The sequence below is a fragment of the Filicampus tigris genome, chromosome 10 (assembly GCF_054856515.1).
Source record: "Filicampus tigris isolate MCC_2025a chromosome 10, RoL_Ftig_1.0, whole genome shotgun sequence".
Classification (NCBI taxonomy): Eukaryota; Metazoa; Chordata; class Actinopteri; order Syngnathiformes; family Syngnathidae; genus Filicampus; species Filicampus tigris.
In genome coordinates, this window is record NC_141226.1 from 18,299,351 (window position 1) to 18,327,260 (window position 27,910).

Sequence of the window (27,910 nt, forward strand, 5' to 3'; positions counted from 1 at the left end):
CTGATTGGATAGTCTGTCAGCGAGGACGGCCCCATTTGGCCGCTTGTAAAACATCTGTCATTAGACCGACCAATCGCGTACGGATGCGTTGATAGTTTGTAACAACGGGCTGCTTTCGCTCATCTTCACGCTTCAGGCTCTAAAATGATAAATATTTAATTAACAGCTTTTTTTTGTCCTTTTCGAAAACCATTGCTTTTGCAAATATACACAAATTTTATATATATATATATATATATATATATATATATATATATATATATATATATATATATATTTTTTTTTTTTTTACATGGCATTAAGTAATGATTGACATTTTGGATGTATGCTGGTTAAAATGTCTCCTTGATAGTAAAACAAAATACAGTTCACTACATATGTCCAATCTTGAATAGTAAATTTGAAAACGGTTGGGGGAAAACTATCATTGAACACCAGGGAGCAGTAGTGTGTCCTGTACAGACAGCTTGCAGTGAGTTTAAGACAGCTAATAAATGTGCACTGCTGAAGCAAAGCAGCTCAAGTGTGTCGTGCTTGAAATGAAATTGAAAGGAGTTCCGGGGCAAGAGTTATGGTATGGTGTCAACACTTTATTATGCATCACCGCCATGGAAAAAAAAATCACAGCAAGAACATTGTGGTTAAGACCAAACTATAGACAGTACGGCACATAATTTATGATTTTATGTCATGAAAAGAGGCTGAGCTGTGTTTTGCACGACTCTTTATTGAACTCTCTTCAGTACAGTAACCAAAATACACATCAGCTCCTCGATGCGCTCACGACACCCTGCTTACGTCAACATTTGAATGAACAGCAGGCAAATCTAACAATATTTTACAATGACATTAATGCGGATGGAGCACATGAAACAATCGCAAAAGATGGGGCAGCATAAAATTAGAAACCTGATTGTAAACCTGTGGAGTGCTCAACGTGAATTTGGTTAATGTTTTTAAAAATATTATTTTACATAATTTACAGTATTTCCTTAAATAGTAGTCACCACAATTAGGCACCGTGCCCCTCTTGAGACAAATAAATCACTGCCTCAAACAAATCCATGCAGTGCAGTAACTGAAATTATCTCACTTCACAGACACAATTGTTTGTTTACTGCTGACCCCATTGGAGCTCTGTTGTTAGTCAAAACAGCAGCACTTAGAGACATAAACAGTCCTTCAGATGAATTCAAGTCTTTTCTTTTTGCAAAATTTTGTTATTACTGTTGTTTTTGTTATAGTATTCTAAAATTGATATGATTCCCTCAAATAGTGGTCATGCCCCCAATAGATGCCATGCTCAAATGAGTCACTAGGTCAACTCTGAAAAAAAATAAACACCTCCCTCAAATAAATGCCTTTTTTTCAATTGGGTAACAAAAAACAGGTAGTGCGTGTCAACTTGGTTCAGAAGCACTATTGTTGCTGAGCCCATTTCAATTCTCAGCTACTGACCAAAACGAAACCACCCACAGAGGCACATCAGCTGTCTTTTCCAATGAATGCAAGTCGCTCACTTTTCTGTTTTGCTGATTTTTGTGAGATTATTCTGTTATTTCCTCAACTAGTGGCTGTGCCTCCAATAGATGCCCTGCCCAAATTAGTCAGCGGGTCTGAAAAGCAAAAATAAATGCCCCTTCAAATTTCCAACAGGTAACAAGAAGACCCAGTAGTAGCTATTTACTTATCTCAGTACAAAAACGCTACTGTTAACACATGAACAATAGGCTTTAACTGCTGGGCCCATGTGACCTCTGTTGCTAACCAAAACAGCAGCAAAAAAAAAACAAGTTCAGAAACCACACACACAGTATCCAAAAACATCTTACACTCTGTTGAGATGATTAGCATTCAAATTATTAATTAATTATTATCAACAATATTTTGTTTTGGTTTCAACTCCAGTTTCATCAGACAAAATTCAATCTATTGCCTCCCCCATCTGGAGTTAAGTAGTAGCCACTATGAGCGGAAATAACTGTAATTATCACGACAGTAATTACATTGTATAACTACATCTTTGATTTTACAGTGTTTTGTTTTTCTTTTTGCCAGTGAAAAGGACTCGCATGACGGACGGCTTGACTGAACTCCATTGAAATGTCATTCAAGAAGCTAAGGCAGTGTGCATTATCATCATCACTGATGCATCACATAAAGGTTCCAAAAACAACACGCAACAATAAGAGTAAGAAAAAAAATGGAAATACAGCACAGTGGAACCTTGCTTTTTGTATGTTCTCCATTTCATTAGCCATTGATCGATTTCCAATTTTTTGCTGTATGTTAAACTCTAACTATCTATCTATCTATCTATCTATCTATCTATCTATCTATCTATCTATCTATCTATCTATCTATCTATCTATCTATCTATCTATCTATCTATCTATCTATCTCTCTCTCTATCTATCTGTAATATTTTTGAGTGATGAGAACAGATTAATTTCCTCTGGGAAATATTTATTCGGTTTTCCTACGATTCGTTTTTCGTCAGACTATTAGGAACGGAGTAATCACAAAAAACAAGGTTCCACTGTGGTGGCAAAATCTGACCACGTTGGCACAGTGTATTTAAAAAGTACAGCTAAAATGTAATTGTATTGTATCAGAAATCATATGAGACACAAAACAGTACATTTCTACATTGGCTTAACAAGTCAAATACAAAGCAAAAAAAACAAACAAAAAAAAGAATTACGTGGTTGGTATGGCACCTGTGGTATAATAATGGTAGAGTGCGCGGTGATTATTAATCTCTTGACTGATTCATCGGCTCACAGTTTCACCTTGAATATGAGGTTGGTTAAAAATATAGAGATTCTTTACACAAATGTATATTCTAAGCTATGGGATCCTGGCCAGTGTCGTTGCGTCCAGTGTTGTCACTTATTGTTGCTTTTGATATTGCTTGCCTGCCAACAAAAACACAAATGTGTCACTAATAGAATAATTGCATGTAAGAATATTCAACATTTTCATGTCAAGCATACAGTATTTATAGAAGTAGCCTCATACAGTGTATATTATAACATATTTTAAAATAAGTATAAATACAGTATATATTTTAAAATTATGTATTTTGTAAAATATACATACTCTTTCATTTATATTTGTAAAAGGTAAATTAATAAGGAATGTGTGGTAACAGTTTGATGTATTTAAATTTAAATTTATGTTTTTTATTTATTATTTTTATAATGGAGTACATATTTACCAGTGTTCTGGATCCGCACTGTCACTGCTGCAGCGTCATCTGTAGCACAAAGTGAACACCGACACCACACACAGCAAGTTAGAACCCCTATTTTCTTGAGCAGGGTCGCTCAACTTTTATTGAGCGAAGGCTCATATTTCACCTCGGAAAAAATTTCACGGCACACCACTTCGCAAAAAGATTCACAAAAAGTGGATGTACGGGTTAGCGTAATTATGTACCTTTGCCTCTAGTGGAAGAGCATTTCATTCTTTTGCCTGTTGCTATACGTGCGTGGCATACAGAAGTTAGCAAATTAACAAAACAAATTGAAAATAATATATTTTTGTCTAAAAAATTGACATTGGATCATTTTCCACCGCACACCTGATGATCTCTCATGGCACACTAATGTGCCACGGCACAGTGGTTTAGAATCACTGTTCTTGAGTGTATAATCCACTTGAGTCAATACATGTAAATATAATGAAATTATCACTCGTATTCGTCTGGCTGACTCTACTGTTGAGTAAATGAACAGCCCTGGCCACCAAATGAAGAAACGTTTTCAGGCCACACTTTCTATTTGGAAAAGGAGATCTCACCATACAGGCTTTGTCCGGCTCCTGCCTGTGCTTCATGAGCTCCTCGAACTTCAGCTCATCCTCTAGCTGCCTCTCTAGGTCGTTCCCGTAACGTCCGTCTCCGTGCTCCGCCGCAGCCATCCTGGGCTTTAAACTGAGGAAGGGATCTGAGGTTGTTGTTGTTGCTGCAAACGTGTCGCCGCGGCCGAGATCGGAATCCACAGTGCTCTCTGTCTCGCTGCCGCCCTCTGAGAGAGAACATGTCAATTGACAGAAATATAAACTATTAATCTGTCAATTATTTTGTTGATTAATCGACAAATCAGATAAGAAAATGTTTCAAATTCCATCCCATTTGTTCAAAAACAGGACATTACTTCAAATTGACAGTGCACAAACATTATGATTCATGTAAATAACAGAACCTACATGATGTGTTCGCCAGACCCGCTCAACAGCAACACACAACAATAACACACATATAACCCAGTTTGTTGTAATATCTTACAATGCACATGTAATGTAAAGGTTAACCGTTTTCCACATAACACCTGGCGCACATGGGCTGCTAGCTACCTTTTGGCTAAAGTTAGTTATGCTAGCATCAATTCATGAGCTTATGTGTGTTAGCTACTGTTCTGTCGTTAACATGTCGGCTTTTTTTGGCTGGTGAGTGTCTAAAACATAGAGGCAAACAGCATTTTAGAACAATTGCTCTCCCATATAACGTGCTAATGAGTGCTAGTCATGTAGCTCATAAGCTATTGTATTATTTGTTTTAATTGTTTGAGATTTGAGGCCATTGAAATTTCTTTAAGTGGTACTATTTTGCCAAAATTATAAAATTTATGAAAAATTCTTAAATATGAATGGTTATGAATTATAAAAATATATATACATATTTATGTGACTAAAACTAGACTAAAACATTTTTGAGTTCTTCATAGACTAAAACTGGACCAAAACTATCAAATATCGCAATGACTAAAATGTGACTAAGACTAAAGCTAAAATGTTTGCCAAAATCAACACTGTTGTTAAAATTAGGAATATCGGCTATTTTTGTTGTACCTGAATTCAACTCTTTCACCAGCGATGACATTGTGTTGGTGATGGAGTCAGCAGCGATGAGGAGGTCGTTTCTCAAATTTCTCCTGGGACCTTGGACGAAGAAGAGAAGAAAATATTGACATAATAACATACAGGTATTACCACATTGCCGTCTTTTTGGAATGGAACAAGCTGCGTTACCCTGAGCAAAGGCCTCCTGAACATCGCCTCCCACGCCCATGAGGGAGTCCTGAGGTGTGTGAGTCGGGGTGGTGCCGGCTGAGTCCGAGTGGATGGGCGTGGGGATGGGCCTGCTGACGGTGTGGCTGGGGGACGAGCGTGGAGAGCCGGGACCCTGAGTCTGCAACGCATAACATCACACAGTATGTGCACATCTTTCGTGAAGCAAGTGGGAGTTGGGGAAAAATGTATTTGATCCCTTGCTGAATTTGTACATTGCTCACTTTTATAGAAATTAACAGTTAAAAAGCTGACATCGAGTAAGTCTTCTTTGCCAGTAGTTGGTGCAACACTGTGGCCGTTTGACACATCGGTGAATCATCATTTGTGTCAGAAACACAGAAAGGACTTTGTTCAGAAAAATCTGTCATTGAATTAATTGAAATTGTATGTATCATAAATAATTGTGGTATCGATACTTTGTATCGGTGTCTGTGGGTACTCAAGAGTAAATACTCGTTTTGGTATCGATCTGAATAAAAAGTGGTATTGAATGTCCCTAATTGGAAACATGACATTTTGGGGCTGCTTTTTTAATGGGAAAATGAACATGCTGTAAAATTATACCTTACAAAAACATACAATAAAGCCAAACTTAAATAGTTCACCGTGTGAACAAGTGAACAAACTTACATATTCAGCAGGGGATAAAAAATGATTCCCCCCAATATGTGTTAAACTCAGAGCACACCTATTTTTTTGAAAACTTGGAACACAGGTTAGAAACACAAAGTCAGTGCAGTCTGTTAAGTCAATCTACAAGCACTTTTCTAGTACCGTTGTTGCCACATCATCTAAGAGCTGTGTTTGCCTTGATGAACACCTTGTATCTCGGAAACGTCAAAAGCTCAAATCGTACTTCCGCAAAAGGTGGCCTGTGTGATAATGTGATAATGAACACTGAGACCCATGCAATTAATCCCTCACCAGAATAAATAACTTCAGTATCTCAATGTTTTTAAAAAGATGAAAACTACAACTGACAGTCAACGTGAAAGAGGCTTGTGTGCGTCACAACACTGTCTGCAGGGCAAATGACAAAAATCTGTAAAGCTGCAATTAACGGAGGCGGAAAATTAAGTGTTGCTGTGCTACTACCCTCAAGCTTTTGTAAATAAAAAAAAATATTGAAAAAAATATTGAAAAAAAATATTTACTGTATATTATTTTTTGTTGTTGTTTCAATTTTGTCAACTCAACCACAAATTAAGTTAAAAAAAAAACCTTTTGAATATGTTTGTCCACAAATGCATAATGCAAATCATACAATAGTGAAAATGCATTTGTACAAATCAAGGCCTCCGCTGAGTTAAAACACCACCCCCCCAAGTACGGCTGTTACTCTGCAGTGAAGTAAATAAACCAGCCACTTTATGAGGAACTACGGTAAATTCGATTAGATATTGACATTGTCCTGACACTAAAATCAGAGCTGTTTAATTTATCCATTTATTTTGTATACAAGATGCTCACCTGGCAACAATGAGTGTTTTTATTTCAAAACATGCGCTAAATATTTTTCTCCTCCCTCACACTTTTCACACTTACAGCTTGTTTCTGTTCCTCAGCTAGCTGTGAAAAAAATAACAACAACCAAATTATGTTTAGGTCCATTCGGATCTACTCTAGCATGTAATAAGCATGTGCCCGTCCTGTGCATGTTCGAATGGACTCATATTGATCCTGTATAACCAAGCAGGAAGACAGCTTAACCTTTTAGCATTTTATGTGTTTTTCGAAGAAAAGCTTAAAATCCACCCCTTTTTAGCCATCTGAGGCGGCGGCCATTTTGTTACTTCTGTCGACTGAAAATGACATCACAACTACTCAGGGCTCAGGTAACGACCAATCATGGTTCAGATTCAGAAAACAGGTGAGCTGTGATTGGTCGTTACCTGAGCCCTGAGCAACTGTGATGTCATTTTCAGTTGACAGAATTGACAAAATGGCCGCCCCCAGAGATGGCTAAAAAGGGGTGGATTAACTCTTATTCCACAAGCGCAATATTTATCAGAATGCCTTGTTTCAACTAGTGGGCTTGCATAGAACATGTTCTTGAAAAAATATATATTTGGGTTGACTCCCACCTTAAAGCCTGAAGTTGACTAACTGCTACTCACGTGTTTTTGGGCAACTGGAAGAAATATCTGAGCAAACATGAGGCCGTGAGCACGGTCACTTGCAAAATATGCGAGTAGAGTGAACCTGCACCTTGGCTCAAAAAAAATTTGGGATTGCTGAAAAGTGCTGAAAAAATATCTTTTTCAAAATCTTCAGTCGTTCAACCCCTTCTAAAATCAGATGGGATAGGCACCAGTGATCCTATTGAGGGTATGTACTATAGAAAATACATGAATGGTTGTCTTTAAAGATTGTTGAAGTGATACTTAAATTTGCCTGTACGGTTACATCCATTTTTATGATGATACATTTGACTCTGGAGAATATTTTTAAGGAAATATTGCCAGAGGAATTCATTACGTGGCACTACCTGGGAAAAAAGAAAAACCGCAAAATGGCCCAATTTGAATGTTTTTTCAAGCGTAGCTTCTCAACATGGAACAAAATGTATATAAAAAAAAATTCCCCTCCAGTTCACGAAAGCGCGGTGACTGAAAGAAGCCGTGAAAAAGATGGAGGGCTCTTGTCTGCGCTACCTTGAGAAGCATCATTAGCTGCTCCAGCTGCACCATGAGCTCCCTGCGACTCTCCTGCAGACTCGACATTCTCTGTTCAAGCTCATCTTTGCGTTGCCTGACAGGGAAAAAAAAAAAAAAGTACAGATTGATGACACCATTAGGTCACATCCATACAGACTAAGTCAAGCAGTTACAATCTGTACTTTTTTTTACCTTAAAGGGACAGATTGAGAATTTTCCCACACATTTTAATTAGGTACTTAAAATAACAAGGATAGAGAATTACAGTATGTTACACACCCTAAGTGTTTTGAGGGGTTGTCCACTCTCATGCAAATGAGTCTCAACTCATTCGGCCCCTTTTACTGTGGAGCCAATCAATAAAGATGCACAGCTTTTGTTTTTTTGTTGTTGCTCGTTTTCCTTGTCTTGATAAAACGTCTGTGACCAAGGAGGCGGTTCTGTTTTATGTAAATAAGCCACTGCTGGCCCCACCCCCTCTAGTGCAAGGGCGTGGCAATTCATGTATGACTTTCTTTACGATGATGACCAAAGTGTGAAAGTGCATGCAAGCGTCCATAAACAGCGCAAAAGCATAGATTGTATATTCACTTGTGGAGGCAGCACTTCAAGATGTGTGCATGTGGTGCATGAAGCGGACATACCGGGAAACACAAACACCCTCCACCTCCACAACTTCACAGAACATTCAAGTACGTGCTGGTTATCAAACTTTAACGCTAATACCACAGTTGAATAAGGCTAATTTGTGCTAACACTGCAGCTCTGCTTATCCTTTGGCTTTAACAGCATAGTGCTTCAGAGCAGTCCAACTATTGCTTGAGAATGGCTAATCTTTCCCCTAGCTCCAGGTCATGGGCACAGAAACTCAGTAAGTGGGCTTTAGTAGGGCTGTGCAATTAATTGAAAGTCAATTGCAATTACGATTATTACACTCCACGATTACAAAATTGGCATAATCGCAAAAAACTATGATTAATATGCATTTATATCCAATGTACTATGTTAGTTTACACAGGGAAATCATAGTTGAATTTATACATTTGCACCTTTCTTATTTTATCATAACTAATTTGATACATTTTGTTTGGTCCAAAGGGAACTTACATAGTGTTTCAAAGAAATTGATTTGTCTTTGAATTTTTTACTTTTAAACATGTTCTTGTTTTGTACCCCCCCCAACAAATCGTTTGAATAATCGTGATTTCAATTATTACCAGAATAATCGTGATTAATATTTTTTTCATAATCCAGCAGCCCAAGGCATTAGTAAGTAAATTAGCCCCATTGTTACGTCTCAATCCTGAAAAACTCACACACAAAACAAACACATTTTTGTTGATCTAAGCACCTCACAAATGATTTATTTGGTTGTTTAATTTTACGTCAGAGACCCAACAATCTGTATACCCGCACTTAAAGTCAGCTTTCCAAAATATGTTCCTGTCCCCTTTAAATTGTGCTCCGTATTATGGTGGATGCAGTGTCCCGCTTACCTGAGAAGTCGTAACTCAGCCAGCAGAGTGGGGTTCTGCTGACCCCTGTCAGGCGGCGGCTGCGAGGCCTCCTCGTGCTGGAGGCGCAGTCGTTGAATTTCCTGCAAGATTTCTCTGCGTGACACGCACAAACAGACTTTAAAAATGTATTCAATTTATGGCACACTGCCCCCTTTGGAGTCCCTTTAGTGGTGTGATTTAGAGCTAATGACTGTTACGAGGGTCAAGGGGAACTCCCGCCAGGATGACTGATGGATGAATGTGCAATTTTATAGACTTGGCTGGGTGTCGGAGGCAACATTGCCGGGAAGTTTATGCAGTGTTAACACTTTATAGAGAGAGAGAGATATTATCATACATTTGAGGCCGTAGAATCATGCGATGCCAAATTTAAATGAAGACAATTTTTGAGGAAAAAATGTCTATTGATAAGATTGAATATATAATAATAAAAAACGTTTTAAACAATCAAAGGTTCATTTACAGCACTTCAATTGTCAAAGGGGGTCAAAGGGGAAGTGAACCCCGAAAAATTCTTTACAAATAATATGTTCTAAGTAGCCCCACAAGTCTAAACACGGCATTCTGATTAATATTATGTTTGTGGTATATGAGTACGCAGTAAAATCCACCCGTTTTTGTCCATCTCAGGGGGCGGCCATTTTGTCACTTGCTGTCGAATGAAAACGACATCACAGTTGTTCAGGGCTCAGGTAACAAATAACAACCAATTATGACTCAGCTTCAGAAAACAGGTGAACCATGATTGGTCGTTACTTGTCAATCCCTCACCTGTTTTTACTCTCCAACTCGGCGATGAGCTGCCTCTGCTGTTTGTTGGCATCCAGAGAAGACGGCAGGTCTGCGGGGACTCTGTGCTGCTGCTGCTGTTGAGCCTGAAGTAGAGACACTGTGTCAATGCCTCCATTTTGTGCAAACTAACAATGAAAGACAAAAAAGTGCACCAAGTAGCTTCAAGTACAGGGTGTGAAAAAAAATATTTGATCCCATGTTGATTTTTTTTTTTTTTAGCTCATTTTCATATAAATCAGGTTTGTATGGTTGTTTATTGTTTATGGTAATAGATGACATCAGAGGCGGGAGAAGAAAGTCCATCCGTCCATTATCCAGCATGTCATCCAATGTCAAAAGTATGTGAGTGAAAAGCTGTTTGAGCAGCGAACCAACACATTATGACGTATATAGTGCACTTCATTTACGATTTTAATCAAATCGGTTCAGATAATGGATGGATAGATGGATTTTTCATCCGTTGGACCTTTTTTTTCCCCGGATTGACAAAACTGTGTGTTTTCAATGCATTTCTGACAGATCCTCTGTCTATTACATAATCAATAAACAACCATAAAATTGGAGTCTGTTTACATCTTGGGAAGTGAGCAAACTTACAAATTTGGCAGGGGATGAAATGATGATTTTCCCCAGTGTATGTTCATGTATCTCACCGCAGCATCTGCAGCCAGGCGAGCAGCGTAGCGGGCAATGAGGCTGTGCTCCTCATCTTGATGGTTGCTGTTCTCCAGCAGGCTGATGGAGAGGAAAATAGAGATGGCAATCACATTATGACACCTTGAATACACAGCGATGTACAGATTAAAAAAAACATATCGAAGAGATGAATAAGACAAGAAAAACAGTCATAACCACTGTATACACACAGGGAGATATGTTACTCCTGAGTTGCTAATTTAATATGGCTGCAGACATAATAGTGTAGACCACTTCCATTAAGACGCAGGCAGACATATTAGTGCACACGTAGGCATCTCTATTTTTATGTTGTTGGTGAGTGTGGAAAAATAAACAGAAAGAGAGAGAGAGAGAGAGAGAGAGGGAGAGATTACATAACCTGTCTGACAAAAACATTTTAGCCTGCGCACAATGCAGCAAACTGCTTTTGAATGTTACTTTATATGGACACAAACCTATCAGAAATGTGAGCATTAATCGGCTCGCTGCAAAAGCTAATCTGTCACAAGTATTTGTGGTTATGCAATCGTGTATTTATGAGACCATAACATGGGCCAAAAATGCTATCTCCTTCAATTGTAAGCCAATTTTTATCTAATTTCCCACGAGGTGGAGCACTTCAGTCTAATGTGATTTGATCTGCTATACAAGACATATAGGACACAAATTACTGTGAGAAAGTTGCCGCAATATTCTTAGAAAAAAAGTTATTTTTTTATGTTTATTGTATTCATATCTATCGAGGGAAAAAAGCCATGTTTAAAGCCATGTATAAAATCAGAGATTTTAATACAAAAAATAATAATCATTTAATCGCAAGAAAACAAAGCCCTAATTTTACAACCATAAAGGTGAAAAATATATATTTAAAAAAAACAACTAAAATAAAGTCTTTTTTTTTCCAGAATAAATCTAAAATCTTATAAAGATAAAATCTGTTTGTTTGTTTTATGTGTTGTTGTTTTTTACAATATACGTACAAAATTAAATCTGTTATATGATGATAAATAGCTGTTTCTTAGAGCACATGAGTCATTAAAAAAAAAAAGATGACATCCTTCATGACATACTGTAAGTTCAAGTCTCAGGCAGTTGTTCTTTTTGGACAATCAAGGCAAGACAAGGCAACTTTATTTGCATAATGCATTTCATACACACAAGGTGCTTGACATAATTAAAAAATACAACAGTTGTAAGCATTCACAAATGAATTTAAGAAATTTAAAAGCAGAGAAAAGAAATGAGTAGCAAACTAAAAACTACTAAAGTCATATTTTATTTTAGAAAAAAATACATTTGCTCCCAATGGTATCCAGTGAGTATAAATCAGTACAAATGTTGTTTTTGGTGGTCGTAAGAAAAAACAAAACCCTTATAGTACGCATTCAGGGTTTTCACACAGTGATGTTATAGCAGCACACCCACTAACCATGTTTTGGGGTTGTTTTGAAGCAGTTTCACATACAGGCCAATGAGAATGTGCTCGTCAGCGAGTCTGTCAACTGCATCCAGGTTGCAGTGTAACCTGGACGCGTGCAGGAGTTCATAAACAAACATTAAAAAAAATAATACATTATAAAAAAAAGAAAAAAAAAAAAAAAAAAGATGACATGACACAGGTGACAAAAGGAGTTCCGGCACATGAACAGAGGGGAAGAAAAAAAACAACAAGAGATTTGAGGAGACGCCTGCAAAGCAGCTGTTCATGGGTGACTGAAGAGGAACAAGGCCACATTATGTGTGTGATGAAGGCCTCCAGCTTGATTAAGGACATGCCCCGCAGACACACTACACGTTGCATGCACTGGTTACACGTATCCACCTAGTACTCCATCCAAAACTACTTATTCCCATTTTATGAAACTGCTACGGCCATTAAAAAAGTTGATGAGAAAAAAACTGAGAAGGGTGTCAGAGTTCCTGATCCTAGTTCAGTTTCCACCAGAAAGCTAACTACGCTAAACAAGCATGTGGTTTCATTCGATACCGTGAGCATTCAGCCACTAGACAATGGGCTACCTCTTGTTAAATGTCAGAGAATTTGATTCCAAGGTAAAGAAAGCACAGGTGGTAGACATAATGAAGTGAACATTGGCTGAAGTCCATAGCCGCATCAGTTTCAGGTTCGTGCTAGCACGCACGCAAGCTAGCAACCGCAGCTGTGACATGCTGTTACAACGATTAATGAATTTGCTCTTTTTCCCTACTCTGGGCACATCGGTTGATTCAGAAGTGGGAAAAAACAGGGAAAAAAAATATTTTTTCTATGATTTAATATTTGATGGGAATATTTAGACGATGTCACAATTCAGAGGCTTCCACCTTTGGTAGCAATTCCTCAAAATGTGCATTTTCTTTGTTTTACTCTGCCAATGAGAATCTGTCCTCATCTGCCCTAAATATAAAATGATTTGGGGGAAGATAAAAAAAAAAGCTCGTCAATGAGAAAATTCACACTTAGGCTTGCTCAGACCAGCTTGGTTGATCCTTCTGGCTGAGTCCTATACTATAGAAGACAGAAATGTAAGTGTCCAGATGTTAAACCAAAACAATGAGCTCAAGTAGAATATTTACCATGGGAAAAGTCTGGTTCACTGGTGTGGTTCACCACATACAACTGTGACCAGTCTTTCAGTATATAGTATTAACTCTGATTGATGCTGCTTAAACTTGGAATTCCAGTCTTAAGTTTGGGACTTGAACCTGGCACTGTCAGTCTTGATAAGATTTGACATATTATGAAATGCTTGGCAGCCTGTGTAAACAAAGTATCCAGATGCTCTGACATGCTCAATATGTATAGAATACCACTCACTCATCACTTCTTTTTTTTTTTCCTCCATTCATGAAAGGGAGAAGTGTTCCCTGGAGGAACACTTATATTGAATGCAGGTGTGACTGAACTCAAACACTTGCTTGCTATGTACTCTTCATTCAAGTACAATCTCCTGAGCACATGTGGGAAAATGTGGGGTGAACTATAATTCCAAAAAGTACAGTAGGTCACATTAATGGTGGAGAAAAAATTGTGTGTCAGGCGGATTCAAAGGGTGAGTATTTTTACTTTGTTTATTTTTCATTACCCTTATTATTGCACTGCACACATGCATGGGAGCACTCGCTCACACCTGTGTCACTTACCCTCGGCCTTTCAACAGATGTTGAGCGATATCATGACTTTTGCTGTAAGGCAAGTGCATTCAGCAAAAGGAGGTAACATATGGACATTGACAATTGTTTGGAGTCTGCTGGGAGCAATACAAGCTGAAAAGATCTCTTGGAAAAATCCAGGACATCCATTGTCGTACTCACTTTTTGGTGGAGTACGGGTTCCCTGATGTTGGCATTGAGTGGGAAAACGAGTATTCACTGGGGACGTTCATTGGTCTTGGCGGCCTAGGGAGATAACAAGTGTTGGTTTCAATCACAAAAGTGACCGAAGTAATATCATATTTTAGACATTTGTCTCATGGTTATGATGTGAAATATTAAGCACAAAGTACAATGATGTGCGATGAGGTGAACAGAGAAGCAAAAGAAGTTAGAAGCTGCTAAAGAGTGGGTGAGTGGTGGGTGATCACAAAGGATGAGAACAAAAAGTACACTACGATTCAAAGGGACACATTTTGGGAGGTGTGAAAGAATCAAAGAACACTCACCACGTGTCTCTAGAGAGAACAAAGTGAAGAAAAAAGAGAAAAATCATAAGCAGCACAGAGATAACTTTACACATAGTTATTAGTTTTCTAGATAAAAGGGAAAAGTGGTGTGTCGAGCAATGACCCATTAAAATGCCCTGAGTCCAAGTAAAGGTGCTGACTCCGTTGCTTATTTTCACTTTGTTTTGACATTACAATTCACTTTCACTTGGTTCAACTGGCGTAGTGCCCAAGAATGTGAAATTTGTGAGTTCCCCCACTATTCACGAGTGATAAGGGACAAAGCCTCGCCGCAAATACCGAAAGTCCCTAATTGATGCCCCTCCTTATAAGGTGTATAACGGCCAATGGATGCCAGAAGGTGCCACAAAGCACTACTTTTACATTTAACCTGGCTATCAGGTGACTAAATGAAACTCCTCCCCTCACTTCAATGTAGTTGCTTGGTACCAAAATGCCACAAGATGGTGTCAGTGTAATATTTTGCCATAAGACAGATTTGGACTGAGCACAAAATCGACACAAGGGGAACACTATTTCTGAGATACGGTGGGAATATTTATTTTGGGAAGGTGTGACTGGCTGCCTGCCGTATGTGGCTCATGACGACTCACAAAATTCAAAATTCAAAAGCCCTTGAGCAAAATACTTTGAGCAGGGCAAAAAGATTCAACATTGTCACCAATTTTTAAAATGATTTTGCGAGCAATTTGAGGAGGAAAAGTCACTCACAACAAATCGCACACAAAAGTATAATCGCTCAGGATAATGTTTTAGAGCCATCTGACAATCTGGCCTTTCCTCACTTTGATCGGGCCGATTCAAGTCTCCATTGAGTTATGAATGTTTCTCACAACCAAGTCAAATTCTGCGCCGTACCAGCAAAAATGTGCTTAATCATCTTAAACTTCACTTTTCATGGGATTTCCTACTTAATTCTCATGGGAGCATTTCGGCTTCCTGAGACTATTTATGTTGGGGCAGCTACCTGACTTAACAGAAAGCACCAGAGTCTCTCACACAAAAACACAAAAGCTCAAGTGAAGGCAACAGTAGCAACATTGTTGTAGATTGCAATCACTCCCTGGGCTGTAATTAAGCCTCAATGATTTGCTGACCCATGGGATTGACTGGAATCAGACTTGCAGGAGGCATTGACCGGATCCTACTCAGTGGGGAGAAGTATAGAAAATAACTCCGAAGAAGATGCGGAAGAACATACACAATATGGGCGAGGTTGAGAGGTTTCTCCGGCATGTCGGGGAACATGGGACGAAGAGGCTCTCTGCTGGATGCGCAGCTCAGAGACTTGCTGAGGGCGTGAGTTAGCTTCTTGGCCGGGGATTTCTATAAACAGAGGACACCGGGAGTACAGAAATTCCTTTAAGAACACACTCAAGATGCTAGTTACAAACACGGCCAGAATGCCGGCCTTACGTCATGGTGCAAAAATAGCCGCATTGACTGGTCCGGCTGCAGACACACCTCCCTCTCCCCTCCCCACTCCTTACCCATGATGTATACTCCTTCATTTGATGCTGGTTGCTATGGGAACCGCTGGCATGCCCCCTCCAGAAGCAGTCCTGACAGAGCTGGTAATTATGACATTGCTGGCAGCGGTAGCGGAAGCCCATCATACTCTCAGTGTGGCAGTAGGAGCACTCGACCGGGTGAAAGACTGCAGGGGGGAGAAAACACATGCATGAATAGATGCGGTATTAAACACAGATATTCTTGCATAGTACATTTAATAAAAGATTTGTTTATGGTAATGTAAGGACACACAAGATGAGATTATATCTTGCTTTAGCTCAGGGTTCGGGACTTTCAACCGCTGCCGCGAGAGTATTTGATCTGGCCCACCATTGCAATTTGAAAAACAAATTAAAGATGTGAGCAAGGATAAGGGACACTCGCACCCCATTTTTCATTGCAAAGCCACAAAATGATCAGCGAAATTTGACACCAAGCTCCGCACATATTTGAAAATAATCGCAATTTAGCGTCGCTCATCTGTCTGCGCCACCTGTTTCTGGAGTCATTTGGTAGAATTCCAGAGTGGGAGTTCATCAAAGTACGAATACAAAATGGCTGCTTCAAACCAAAATGTCTGACGTTGGACTTCAGGCATAGGCCCTTGAGACTTTTTTGCTGGTCCTGTTATGACACGTCCACCCAATCAATTTTGCGTTGTTCAGGAACACTGGTGACAGGGCAAATTTCTTTCAAGCTTTCCTGGGGGAAGTAGTGAGCGAATTTAAAAGGGGAGGGGGTATCCACGGGTACCCCGAAAATAGTTCTATTTACCCCAGTATAGATGGGCTTGCAAGAAAGGTACATTTTCAGCCACGTTGAGTCCTCACAAATGGCGATTCATTCATAAAAGCAGCGATCCCAAGAGGAATAAGAATAAAACCTCAGAAGACTTGTTATAAAAACCTCCAAAAGACTGAATTCACAAATGCTCATAATGTATAGCCATAAACACTGTCACCTCACATTTTTTCACGACTAGAGTACAGCCCTCGGAGGACTCGTACTAAGGGTGTGAGGTCGTCATAGGCCATTGTGCTCGAGGTGTACGCATTTGCTCATGTGATGACTGTGTTGTGACGTGGGCTTATGTGCAAAGAACAACTTACTAACATATGGCAAGCTATCCAGTTATGAATACATTGAAACCTCCTAATGTCCGCTGTAGAATCGTAGGACTCAGAATTCAACCACATTAGGGGTAAATACGTTTCCAAAGCTGAAAATTTCTCTTGTACTGTATTTACAGTATATTTGACATCTTATTCGCCTCGTGATAGCCATATATCAAATCTGTAGGGCAGATGTGCTGACCAGAGCTGGGCATTTTACTACAATTTGAGCGTCCGTCATTCGTCATCCGTCTGCAGCGTGGGTGGGTACCCTTCCGTCGTCCGTCATTCGCCTTTTAAAAAAAAATAGTACCCATCTATAGGCCGGTTCACCTCTAATCTTAAACGGGCTCCCGTCGGACATTCCGACTAAACTTTCACTAGCATATAAACTATAGACGATTCTAGATGATATTTGAACACAAAGAGTGACTCTTTGGAAGCCTGTTCATAGCCTGGTCCGTCACTCAAATCTGTCCCCCAGGCAACTACAACTCACTATTATTCCTCGCCGCGCTCGCCACGGCCATCGAAGCCCTGCCGCGAAAAACAGCCTCATGACGGACTACAGATGAATGACGGCTCAAACAAAGGGCCTTCCGACTATGCTTAGTCCGTCTATTTTAAAATTTTACCCGTCATTCGTCAACCGTCAGAAAAACGGGCGTCCGTCAGCGACGGATAGATGGACCGGTCCGTCACATAGACGGAATGCCCAGCTCTGGGGACTGCTTATTTCCATCTTTGTTATTTCTTCCACTGTATTCGTTGTGCTACTTACCATTTTCCACATTGGCGAGCCGGTGCATGAGCGGTAACCACACCAGACACTGAGGAGGCGGATCTGACATCAACGTGTCCAGGAAAATGTTGAGGGAGACCTTTTTCTGCTCACAATGCAAAGCAAGCGTTATTCAAGGCGGGCAGTTGTTTTTACTTATATTTTTAAGTTGGGGGGGACAACAGTTCTGTAAACCCTTATTTGTTTGTTGTAAAATGTGGGAAAGCCAATTTTCAAAACAGCAAAACTTAAAATATTTAGTTGAATTGCCCAATTTAAAATGTTATCAAAGATTGTTGCCTTGGAATTTTGCGTTCACCCAACTTTTAATCTATTTATTTATTTTTACATTGCAGTAGTGCAAACTTCCTAAACGGCTATCATCCCATTTGACGTCACCATCAGACTCACAATGATCTGTGAACCCCATATTGTATGTCAAAATACATAGACGATGGGGTTGAATGAATTATTCCTCACCTGCTGCATGAAGCAGCTCTTGGCTGCTTGCTCCGTGTAGCCAAACGAAGGCCCCTCAAAGACAGCCATGGGCAGCTTGAGAACCTCCCTCAGGAACTGGTCAAACTGCGCATACACCATGATTCCCGCGGGATCGGATATTAATGAAAAAATATCTGTGGAGCGACATCACACAAAACGAGTCAAAATAAGTGTCAGCTTCCAACGCAGTCGGCTAATTACAGCATCACGCACAATGCAATTACCCCACTTATTGAGGGAAACAAATTCAAGACAACCAGCTGTTCAAATCGTTTTGTTTAAAAAACACAAACAGCAAGGAATTCATCACTTTCTTTTTGTGTTTGCCAGTCACGAAATGATGTCATCGCCTTCAGATAACAAGGAATGCAGCGTAGTTGACTGAGAGTACTCTTTGATCATATTTTTCAAAATAAAAGTGAATGAAACAATTGAACCAACCTTTTAACACATCGATATGATGTTGTAGTGTATGATATTTTTACAAATTTTTGACCAATAAAGTGTCGAAAACTGGCTTGCGCTGTTTGACGATGTAATGTTAATGGTTGAGCAAACATGCCATTTTGGATCCAATGAAGCAACACATCCAATGACTTCCTCTCGTAAATAGAAAACTGTCACAGCACCTTATTTATTGGAAGAAAATAGATTACTCACACTAAGTATGTGATCTTCAATCCACATATATTACTTTGGTGAGGCGTATCATTTTTGTAGAAAAAAAAAAGTGGAAAAAAGGCTGCTTACATCTTAATTTATCCAGAATTTTCCCTCCACAGAAGGTTGCTAGAGCCATCTTCACAACAAAGACAGATATCTTCCCTTGGCCATCTCTAGAAAAAAAATATTATATTATGGTCTTTCACACAGAAAAACAAAAAGGAAATGAATGAAAAATTACAATTATGAGACCAAGAGAGATAAGACACTGAAACAAGAAATGGCAATAAAAATGCTCCAATTAAAAAATAAAATACAATAATCAATTTATATATGTTTACAATGACTGCAAGTGTTTTTAGGTTGAGTGCTCATTTTCACAACTTTTCTTTATTTTGAAAAAGGGGAGAATTTTGTCAGTCCGTCACTGACGGACGCCCATTTTGCTGACGACTGACAAATGACGGGACACCTTAAAAAGACGGACTGACGAATGATATAAGGGGGTTTTATCAACCGTCAGTGTAATCGTCATCCGTCAATGACCTGACGCCCGTGTTTGTTGGGGGGGTGGGGGCAACTGACGGACCAACGGATTTCCGACGGACTGACAGACTTAACTGACGACTGACGATTCCAATTCAGCTCGTCACGAAAAATGACGGAATGACGAATGACGGATGGGTACCCTTGCCGCTGATGAATGACGGACCAGTAAAATTGAGTAAAATGCCCACCTCTGGTGGTTAGCACAATCGCCTCACAGTTAAGATGTTGTGAGTTCAAATCTCTGCCCGCGGCCTCTTTTTTAATGGGATTTGCATGTTTCTGCCCATTCTCACGTTTCATTGAAAACTTTCATTTGTCCATAGGTTTCAACGTGAGTGTGAATGCTTGCTTGTCTATACGTGCTCTGCGTGTAATTGGCTGGCAACTAGTCCAGTCTCGCCCAAAATCAACTGGGATGGGCGCCAGCTTACTTGTGTCCCTAATGAGAACGAGCGTGAAAGAAAATGGATGGATGTTTGAATTTTAAAATATTTTTTTCCTGATAAATATTGCCTTCACACAGTCCACTGTGTGACTTCTGTACAAAAAAATGACACACTATTTGCACTCGTTGTGACACTGTTGCAGTCAGTAATCAGCAGTTTCGCCACCTCAGGCGACAAAGAACCACACGTGACTCACGGGTCGTAGGCCGCCAGCAGGAAGTTGAGCAGCAGGCTGATGGAGTGCTCCACGTTGATCTGGTGCGTGGTGGGCATGCGCTTGTTCAGCTGGTACAGTATGGTGGACAGCACCACTTCCAGGCGGGCCACAGGGAGCTCGGCGTTGAGCTCCTCGGTGTTGAGGCCGTTTTCTCGGAAGGCCTCGATGACATTCCAGATGTCGATCAAATGCACTGGGAAGCAAGTGGGGAAACTTGTACGCAGCACGTAGCAGCAGCAGAACCGGGAGAGGAGATGTTATACTCACAGTTGCATTTCTTCTGCACAAATCTCAGTTTGCAGGCTGTCCTGTATGTTGACAATCGAATGGAGTCCAAATCCTGAGCCCCTGTGGAAGGTTTTCTGAGTGAATTACCTCAGAATCAAATAATATGTTTTTTTTTTCCTCTTACAAGTTGGTGCTGATCCCAAACAGTTAGCCTAGCTTATTCTAATTCTTCTTTTACTTTACTGTTTCGTCTATTTTGTGTTTTTCGGCAGTCTGCCTCTCACAGGTTAGGTCTTGGTGCTATGACGTCCATTTTTTTTTTTTTTTTTTTTGCGGGACGAAACTTGTGATAGTGAAGATATGGTTATCCACATCATGTATGGGTGTCTCTCACTTGTTAAGATGTTAAACATCTGTATGTGTGTATCCGGCTTTAGTGAAAAGATTTTTTTTCCATTTAAAGGCTTTAAAAATACTTCGTACGGACCCATCGAGGGTCTTGGGCGCCGTCCAAAGTGATACAAGTGAAGCGCCGCCTCTCAGTCTAGTGTGAAGTTACTTTTTAATGGGCCGATGACTAGAGCCGCAGCAATTAACTAAAGTTCAGTCGAGCTTTTCAACCCTTATTGTGAAAGGTCTTAAAAACGCATCGGATGAGTTCACATTTTCACAGCAAGATATTTTCGCTGCATTTTTTTCCCAAGTGGATACTTCTTTCAGTATGATCACTGGACACTTTATTAAGTACAACTGTACATTTCCAGTGAGAGCTGCATCCACATCAGCTTAATAGATTGTATTAATTTAACAATGTTTAATATTGTGATTGTTTGAAGCAGGGGCACCATGGTGCACAAGTGGTTAGCATGTATGCCTCAGAGCTCTGAGGTTCACGGTTTGAATCTCAGTTCTGAGCTACAGCAAAGGGGCAAATATGATGCACTGTTTTGGAAAAGGGCGTGATGTCATCCTCCTTCAGTCCATCATCAATCATGAAATGACGCAACCATTTCACTCCATCATATTTGCCTTAGACGCAAACTTGGTCGAAGCGAGTATTTAATGGCCGGTGGGTGAAGGGAGGCCGGCATAGATCAGGACACGGGCGCGTGCGTCTTAGTACTTACTCATCTCGACAAGCAGTTGCCTTCTGTCTGCCATGTTGTCCCCGCTCCACCCGCAGTCTTCAATCATTCTGATCAAGAGAGAGAGAGTAAAAGTCAATCTACGCACTCCTGATTTTTAGCGGCGTCCTCATAAAAATCACGGCTTGATGACTGAACACGAAATGTTTTCGACTTAATTCCCTGAAGCGTCAGAAGGCAACTGATAAAACCATTGCGCATGCCGAGACTCTAACCACTTCATTAATACAAGCTGACATAATGAGACAAAAGCCATTCAGCGTGACCACAACTCAAATTCATATACTTTCCGTTGTGTTTTTGTACATATACGACACAAATGCACTGAACACTTCATTAGGTACACCTGCACAAACTAATGAGACGCAATACAAGAACGGTACTAAAAAAATGTGCCTTTACAAATAAAAATATAGTGAACCCCTGCATATTTGCTGTTAAGCATTCGCCTATTTGAGGATTTTTGAGGGGAACGGATTCTCTGTTATTTGGTAAACAACTCACGTTTTGTGTTTTTGTACACCAAGTACACTCCATTTTGCTTCAAATGCTCCAAGACACGATCAATCAACTCCATACAAGAGACAGAATCATTAGCCATCAATTAATGCCCATAATCTCAGGAGACCTTAAAACGGAAATCAACCCAAACATATTTTTTTCAAGAATATGATCCCGGCAGGCCCACTAGTTGAAACACGGCATTATGATTAATATTACGTTTGTGGAATATGAGTTTAAGCAGCAAAATCCACCCCTTTTTAGCCATTTTGTCACTTCTGTCGACAGAAAATGACATCACAACAGCTCTGCTCTCAGATTGGTCGTTACCTGCGCCCTGAGCAACTGTGATGTCATTTTCAGAAGTGACAAAATGGCCGCCCCCAGAGATGGCTAAAAACGGATGGATTAACTCTTATTCCACAAACAAAAAATTATCACAATGCCTTGTTTCAACTAGTGGGTTTGCATCAAACATATTCTTGAAAAAATATTCTGGGGTTGACTTCATCTTTAAAAACATATTTCTTTCAAGAATACATTCGATGCAAGCCCACTAGTTGAAACAAGGCATTCTGTTTAATATTACGTTTGTGAACTATGAGTTAAGCAGCAAAATCCACCCGTTTTAAGCTATTTCAGGGGCCGGCCATTTTGTCATTTCTGTCGACTGAAAATGACATCACAACTACCCTAGGGCTCAGGTAACGACCAATCACGGCTCACCAGTTTTCTGAAGCTAAAACAAACGTAAGCAATCAGCACGCACAAAGTGCACAGAGAGGAAAGACACAAGCGCTGTCTTGCTACCTCTGAGTATTGTTCCTTCCCCTCTTCACTTTTTCCTCTATTTTGCTACATTTCCAAATTGAATGTACAACACGCACACATGCACACCCACGCACACACACGCACACACACGCACACACACTGAGTCCGAGGGGAGGTGAGCAAACATAAGTAAGACAAGGACAAGACTTTCAAGGAAGCGGGGCAGAGGGAGCAGCCGAGAGACGACTCACACCACGCCTCGCCGCACACTGTCCGAGGCAATCTAATACACCTAGTCATGTGCATTGTTGCCATGGTAGCAAACCTCCACCCCTCCCTCTGTTTTTTTTTTCCTACCGTAAATATCGTTTATGAGATATAGCTCAGTGGGGACGGTCGTTTTCTTTGGACGAAAGACTTGAGATAATCATCCAGGCATGCTTTTTTATATTACTTTGACAGTAATTAGCCATATTCTGCAGACACACGTGGCGCAATTAAAGAAAAAAAAAAACAGGATTTAAAATCAGCAGGTTTCCTTTTCTGATCCCAATCAATGCGAACAGTCACTTGAGGTTCTTTGAACCGAAATTGGCGAGGAAAAAGAATGCGCTAATATGTTAAGACGGATTTACAGAATTTGCAGAGGATTTAGACACATTTCCAACGTCAGATTTACTTATCAGACTTTTAAAACTGTGCTAAAATGACATTCCAAAGTCGAAATGATGACATTTGTAACTCAAACCATAAGCATGTCTGCGAATCTCTTCAGGCTTCAGCCCAGTAAGCATCAACAAAATGCACTCCACAATCGTGTTTTTATTTTTCTTTGGCTTATTGTGGATGCCACCACAGGCAAATGGGACAGGAAAAACAGGAAACGCTGTTCATCCACAGACGAGTCAGAGCAGTGGATGACACATTCTCAAGATTATTCATTAACTTGTACTGAAGGTTGCCATGCTAGGTGCCAACCTCAACCTGCTCATCTGGAACCTTCGAGGGGGGCTATTAATTTAAGAGAGATCCATCCACATTCACACCTATGAGTGATTTAGAGTCTTCAGTACAGTGAGAGAACCTGCAAACTCCAAACAGGCTAGGTCTGAGATTCAAACCCAGAACGTCTGTACCACGACGCAGAAATGCTAGCTGCTAGCAGCTGCGAGCTGAAATACAACCAAAATTCTATTTTGATTATCAGGAGAATCATTTTAGGACAAGACACGGCCGTGAAGTAGTGCTTGATTCATTGTGAGGCCATGGTGAATGTGCTTTGAGATATGTACGCCCGCCGCCGCCAGCAGCCACTAGACCAATGTCACACTCCAAGCTCGTCCCATTCGTCATTTCTCTTGTGAGTGAATATAAACGCAAACATATGCACTTTTAAAAGATTAACACTGATAGCGGCGCTCGCACGTCACATCCGATCCACGTGACCTTCGGCAGACTGTTATCATTCTGGGAAATTACGGAGATTGATACAATCTAGCGCATGAGTAGATATTAAAGCAGCCAAAACACATCATAGCGTACTGTACCTCTCATAAAACACCATGCTGCCACTCCTTCCACTCGCCTTGTCAGTCCTTATTACTGACGGAAAGAAGCGCACGCAAGGCCAAATCCCCGTTTTAAGGAGGAAACATAACGACAAAAGAGCCGCACTGCTGGACTGAGGATGTGTCTGAAATTAGAATGTGTCTAGGACGCGGCCTGTGTTGCCTCTATCTTTAACTATCAAATGAGAAGGCTCCACATTCTTGTGCAGCTTTACTGGTGCTCCAATTGCAAGACCCTAAACCTCGTTCCTGGCATGTGCCCAACACGCATTACTCTTTCCCACCATGCCAACCCTAACCCAGCTCTCTCTCTCTTTCTCTCTTTCTATGCTACTGTCACACTGGCAGTGTAGGAAAATAAATGCCCTTAAAAGAGAAAACCATTGCATACATACCATTAACCACTGACAACCTCAGGGGCTAAATCCTGCCAAAAGACATGGCGAGGAATGCAGAGTCAAATTTGTTAACTTGGGCAAATAAGTGACAACAGTTAAGTTTTTACGTTACAGAATTGGAGGACAGCTTCTGTCCACCGAATGATATTTCAAATCATCTATGCATAAAATACAGAAACATGCATTGGTTGCGTAAATCATAGATGTAATGAGACAAAATAGAACTACATCTGTAGTTAAAGTGATTCTTAAAAATCACTTTAAAATAACTCTTGACTCCTAAAATGTTTGTTTTCTGTTTCCCCATCCTCTTGATGGATTTACATGTCATATATAACAGATTTAGTATTAAATCAGCTTTTTTTTTTTTTTTGGGATGATTTTGTTGATATTTCCTGTTTGTTAGGCTTTTTACACAATCAGGACTATGGAGCCCATCACAGAGGAGCGTGTTAAAAAAATAAATAAATAACCGATCTCCGAGCGATCAGAAGCTGGACCAATATATCCAATATATTTTTTTTAAATGTGTTTATTTACTGTATCGGACCGGCCCACGAATAGCCAAAATTGCACTATGGTTGACGGTTATTGAAATGCATTGAGAAAAAAAATAATAACAATTAAACCCACAAAAAAAAAAAAAACCTCTGATAAACATTCAACTGTTTATGCTGACAAACCTTACAATATGAACGATGACAGCAAAAAAACAACCCTGGAGTGAACGAGATTGTGTTTGCTGTAATGTCTTATTTTTATAGACCCGTTCAATGACGTCATTGATGGATCGGCAAATTACGACATTACAACCGATTTTGCATAAAATCAAAATATCTGCCTATCCGATCCAACCAAACAGATCTGTGTAAAGTCTACTGCTTGTAATTGTTAAAACATTAACATTGTAGCAATTATGCTCTGAATTTGTGTCCCTCAACATAAAGAGGAACAGAAAAAAAGTGAGCGACATGACTCAGCAGAAATGACATCAAACTCCTCTCTTTTGCTTTGCTTTTTTTTTTCAATCTTTTTAGCTGTAATTGAGTATGTGACTCAAACCAACATAACCCCGATACTCATATAATCAAATCAAGGCATTAATCAAGTTTTTATTCATTATTGTATGGGTATGTTTTTTCTTGACCAGATAGAAAAATGTTGGTGACTAAATTGTCCTCCCATTCTGGAATTACTCACATACTTGTACTATACTATACATGCAGTAGGTATACTACTAAGTCTATTTGTGTACACAAGTTCATTTGTGTCCTCCCTAGTGAGTTGGAGCACATCGTGGTGTGACATTTCTATACACAAACACATTTACTAGAATTTCGGCCCACGGCCTGATTGCGGCACATCACAGCTGTTAACACCGATTAGCCGGGAGTTATTTTTTGCATCGTGATTCTATAAACTACACTGGCTTCCCATCCTCTGAGCCAGATGGAGAAAAAAAACATATCCAGAGATGCTGCACGGCATAGTTGTCTCTTCCTCTTACTATTTTTTTCACTATTAGTTTTTGCTTAAAACAAGCATGAAGTAAGCATTGGGTGGCTCAGATGTACAATAAGTGTTTTTCATGATCAAAGGTATTAATACACACAAAAAAATGCATGCATAAAATGTGTTGAGAATACTGTAAGTATTGTAGTGTCTGTGTGCCCTGTTGGGGTGGCGTGTAATGTCAGCGAGACTGAGTGTGAGTTTCTGTGCGTGATCTGAGGCTGACAGCAGCTCCTATGTAAGTGTGCTCATTGGGTTTATGTTATGCTGTTGTCTCAGTGTTCAATAAATGGTGGAAAAGTGAATCGCAATTGTGGCTCACCTTTCTTACATGTCAGAAAAAAACACCAATGCTACCGATGCTTTTCGGTAGCCTGTCTATGGCATTTAATCATTGTTTGGCAATAAGACAAGCAGACTTTCCTCAGGCACAAAATGTGTTATTCTGTTTGTTATATGTTTAGTTCGGTAATCTCCAACTGGAAGTGGTAAAAAAAAAATCATCTTGAAGTCCATTTTGAAGAATTGTTCACTTTCTGCCAAACTGCTGCTTGTTGTGAAGTGAGTTGAGTTCATTATACACTGCTGGAATCTCAAATTTCTGCTCGCAAGTAAAAGCAAAAAAAAAAAAAAGTCTGCTCATATTTTGAAAAAGTCTTAATTTGCTTCACTCGTATCTCAAGGGACTGCTGTATATTAATGACAAATTTAATTTGAAATCAGAAGTTGTGAAAACACGTATCAAACAGTATGCAACTATTGTTCAATGTCATAAAAGAAATGCTTGTAAAATCAATTAAAAGTGAACTGAAATTGCAAACTCTACACAGAAATTCCTGAGCTGGGATTCAAACCCAGAACCTCAGAACTGCGGGGCAGAAGTGACAACCACTATCTTACGATGCTGCCGAGCAAATTTCTAATTCAAGCCTAAAAGTTGGGGAACACAAGTGAACACAATATGACTTATGATGAAGCATTGGAATGAGTGCAAACACAGCACGGGACAACCAAACCTAACCCACTCACTTAATGCACGCTTGAGATTTTAAAATAAAAGCAACAACCGCTGGCCTGTGGTCAGGTAGAAACGCATGTATAAAATCCACAGCAGCCATTGTGGTCAAAAGGTAAAAGGGCAGCGAGAAAGGCAACAGGCGCCTACTCATATGTCCAGCATGCATCCTTCAGGAGACACCTGTGTATAACACTAAACGCACCATTCCAATGTTTATAGCAATGCAAAAGTGTCATTTAACGCAGCGTAGTGTCAAACTACACACGGTACAGTCCAGGGTTAAGGTCGCGATTTAACTGCAGCTGCACGGCCACTTACCACAATGTATTCCGAGGCATGTCACGCCACATCGTCCCTCCAGGAATCCCACTACCAACACAACCGATCGTGTCCTGCAGCCCGCTATCAGGCTTTCTTCGTGGCCGGGCGACGCATCACTACAAGCGGCCGTCCCCCCCTCGTCGTACTCGCTAGTGTTGTAGGGAATGTTCGTGCTTTGCCAAAGCGCGCACACGCACACGGGTGGCCTTTGCGAGATGACGTAATGCGGAACCTCGTCACTCGCGCCAGTGTGCCATTTTTTTATTT

General features: G+C 40.1%; 1 protein-coding gene across 3 annotated transcripts; it reads right to left on the reverse strand.

Moving 5' to 3' along the window:
• Positions 1-575: 575 nt before the first annotated feature.
• On the reverse strand, positions 576-27,849 carry dtna (dystrobrevin, alpha). 3 transcript variants are annotated; one of them, XM_086042060.1, is made up of 21 exons: positions 27,641-27,849; positions 21,537-21,604; positions 20,449-20,529; positions 20,161-20,374; positions 19,057-19,142; positions 18,286-18,440; positions 17,806-17,911; positions 15,891-16,057; positions 15,602-15,726; positions 14,033-14,116; positions 13,862-13,903; positions 12,150-12,245; positions 10,696-10,777; positions 10,022-10,125; positions 9,230-9,343; positions 7,731-7,827; positions 5,035-5,194; positions 4,855-4,944; positions 3,805-4,031; positions 3,221-3,259; positions 576-2,918 (listed from the first exon to the last, which is right to left on the reverse strand). In XM_086042060.1, exons 2-20 carry the CDS (start codon positions 21,601-21,603, stop codon positions 3,242-3,244), a joined length of 2,115 nt encoding a protein of 704 aa, XP_085898186.1. In that variant the 5' UTR covers position 21,604; positions 27,641-27,849; the 3' UTR covers positions 576-2,918; positions 3,221-3,241. The 3 variants fall into 3 exon arrangements, with proteins under 3 accessions (XP_085898186.1, XP_085898185.1, XP_085898187.1); XM_086042059.1 differs by lacking the exon at positions 27,641-27,849 and adding an exon at positions 24,374-24,509; XM_086042061.1 differs by lacking the exons at positions 12,150-12,245; positions 13,862-13,903; positions 27,641-27,849 and adding an exon at positions 24,374-24,506.
• Positions 27,850-27,910: the final 61 nt, after the last annotated feature.

Coding starts and splice junctions, on each gene's coding strand:
- dtna (XM_086042059.1), bottom strand. Junction 16,058..17,805: donor GCTCGCCAATGTGGAAAATG/GTAAGTAGCACA, acceptor TCCCCCCTGCAG/TCTTTCACCCGGTCGAGTGC. Junction 13,904..14,032: donor AACCCGTACTCCACCAAAAA/GTGAGTACGACA, acceptor CTTGCCTTACAG/CAAAAGTCATGATATCGCTC.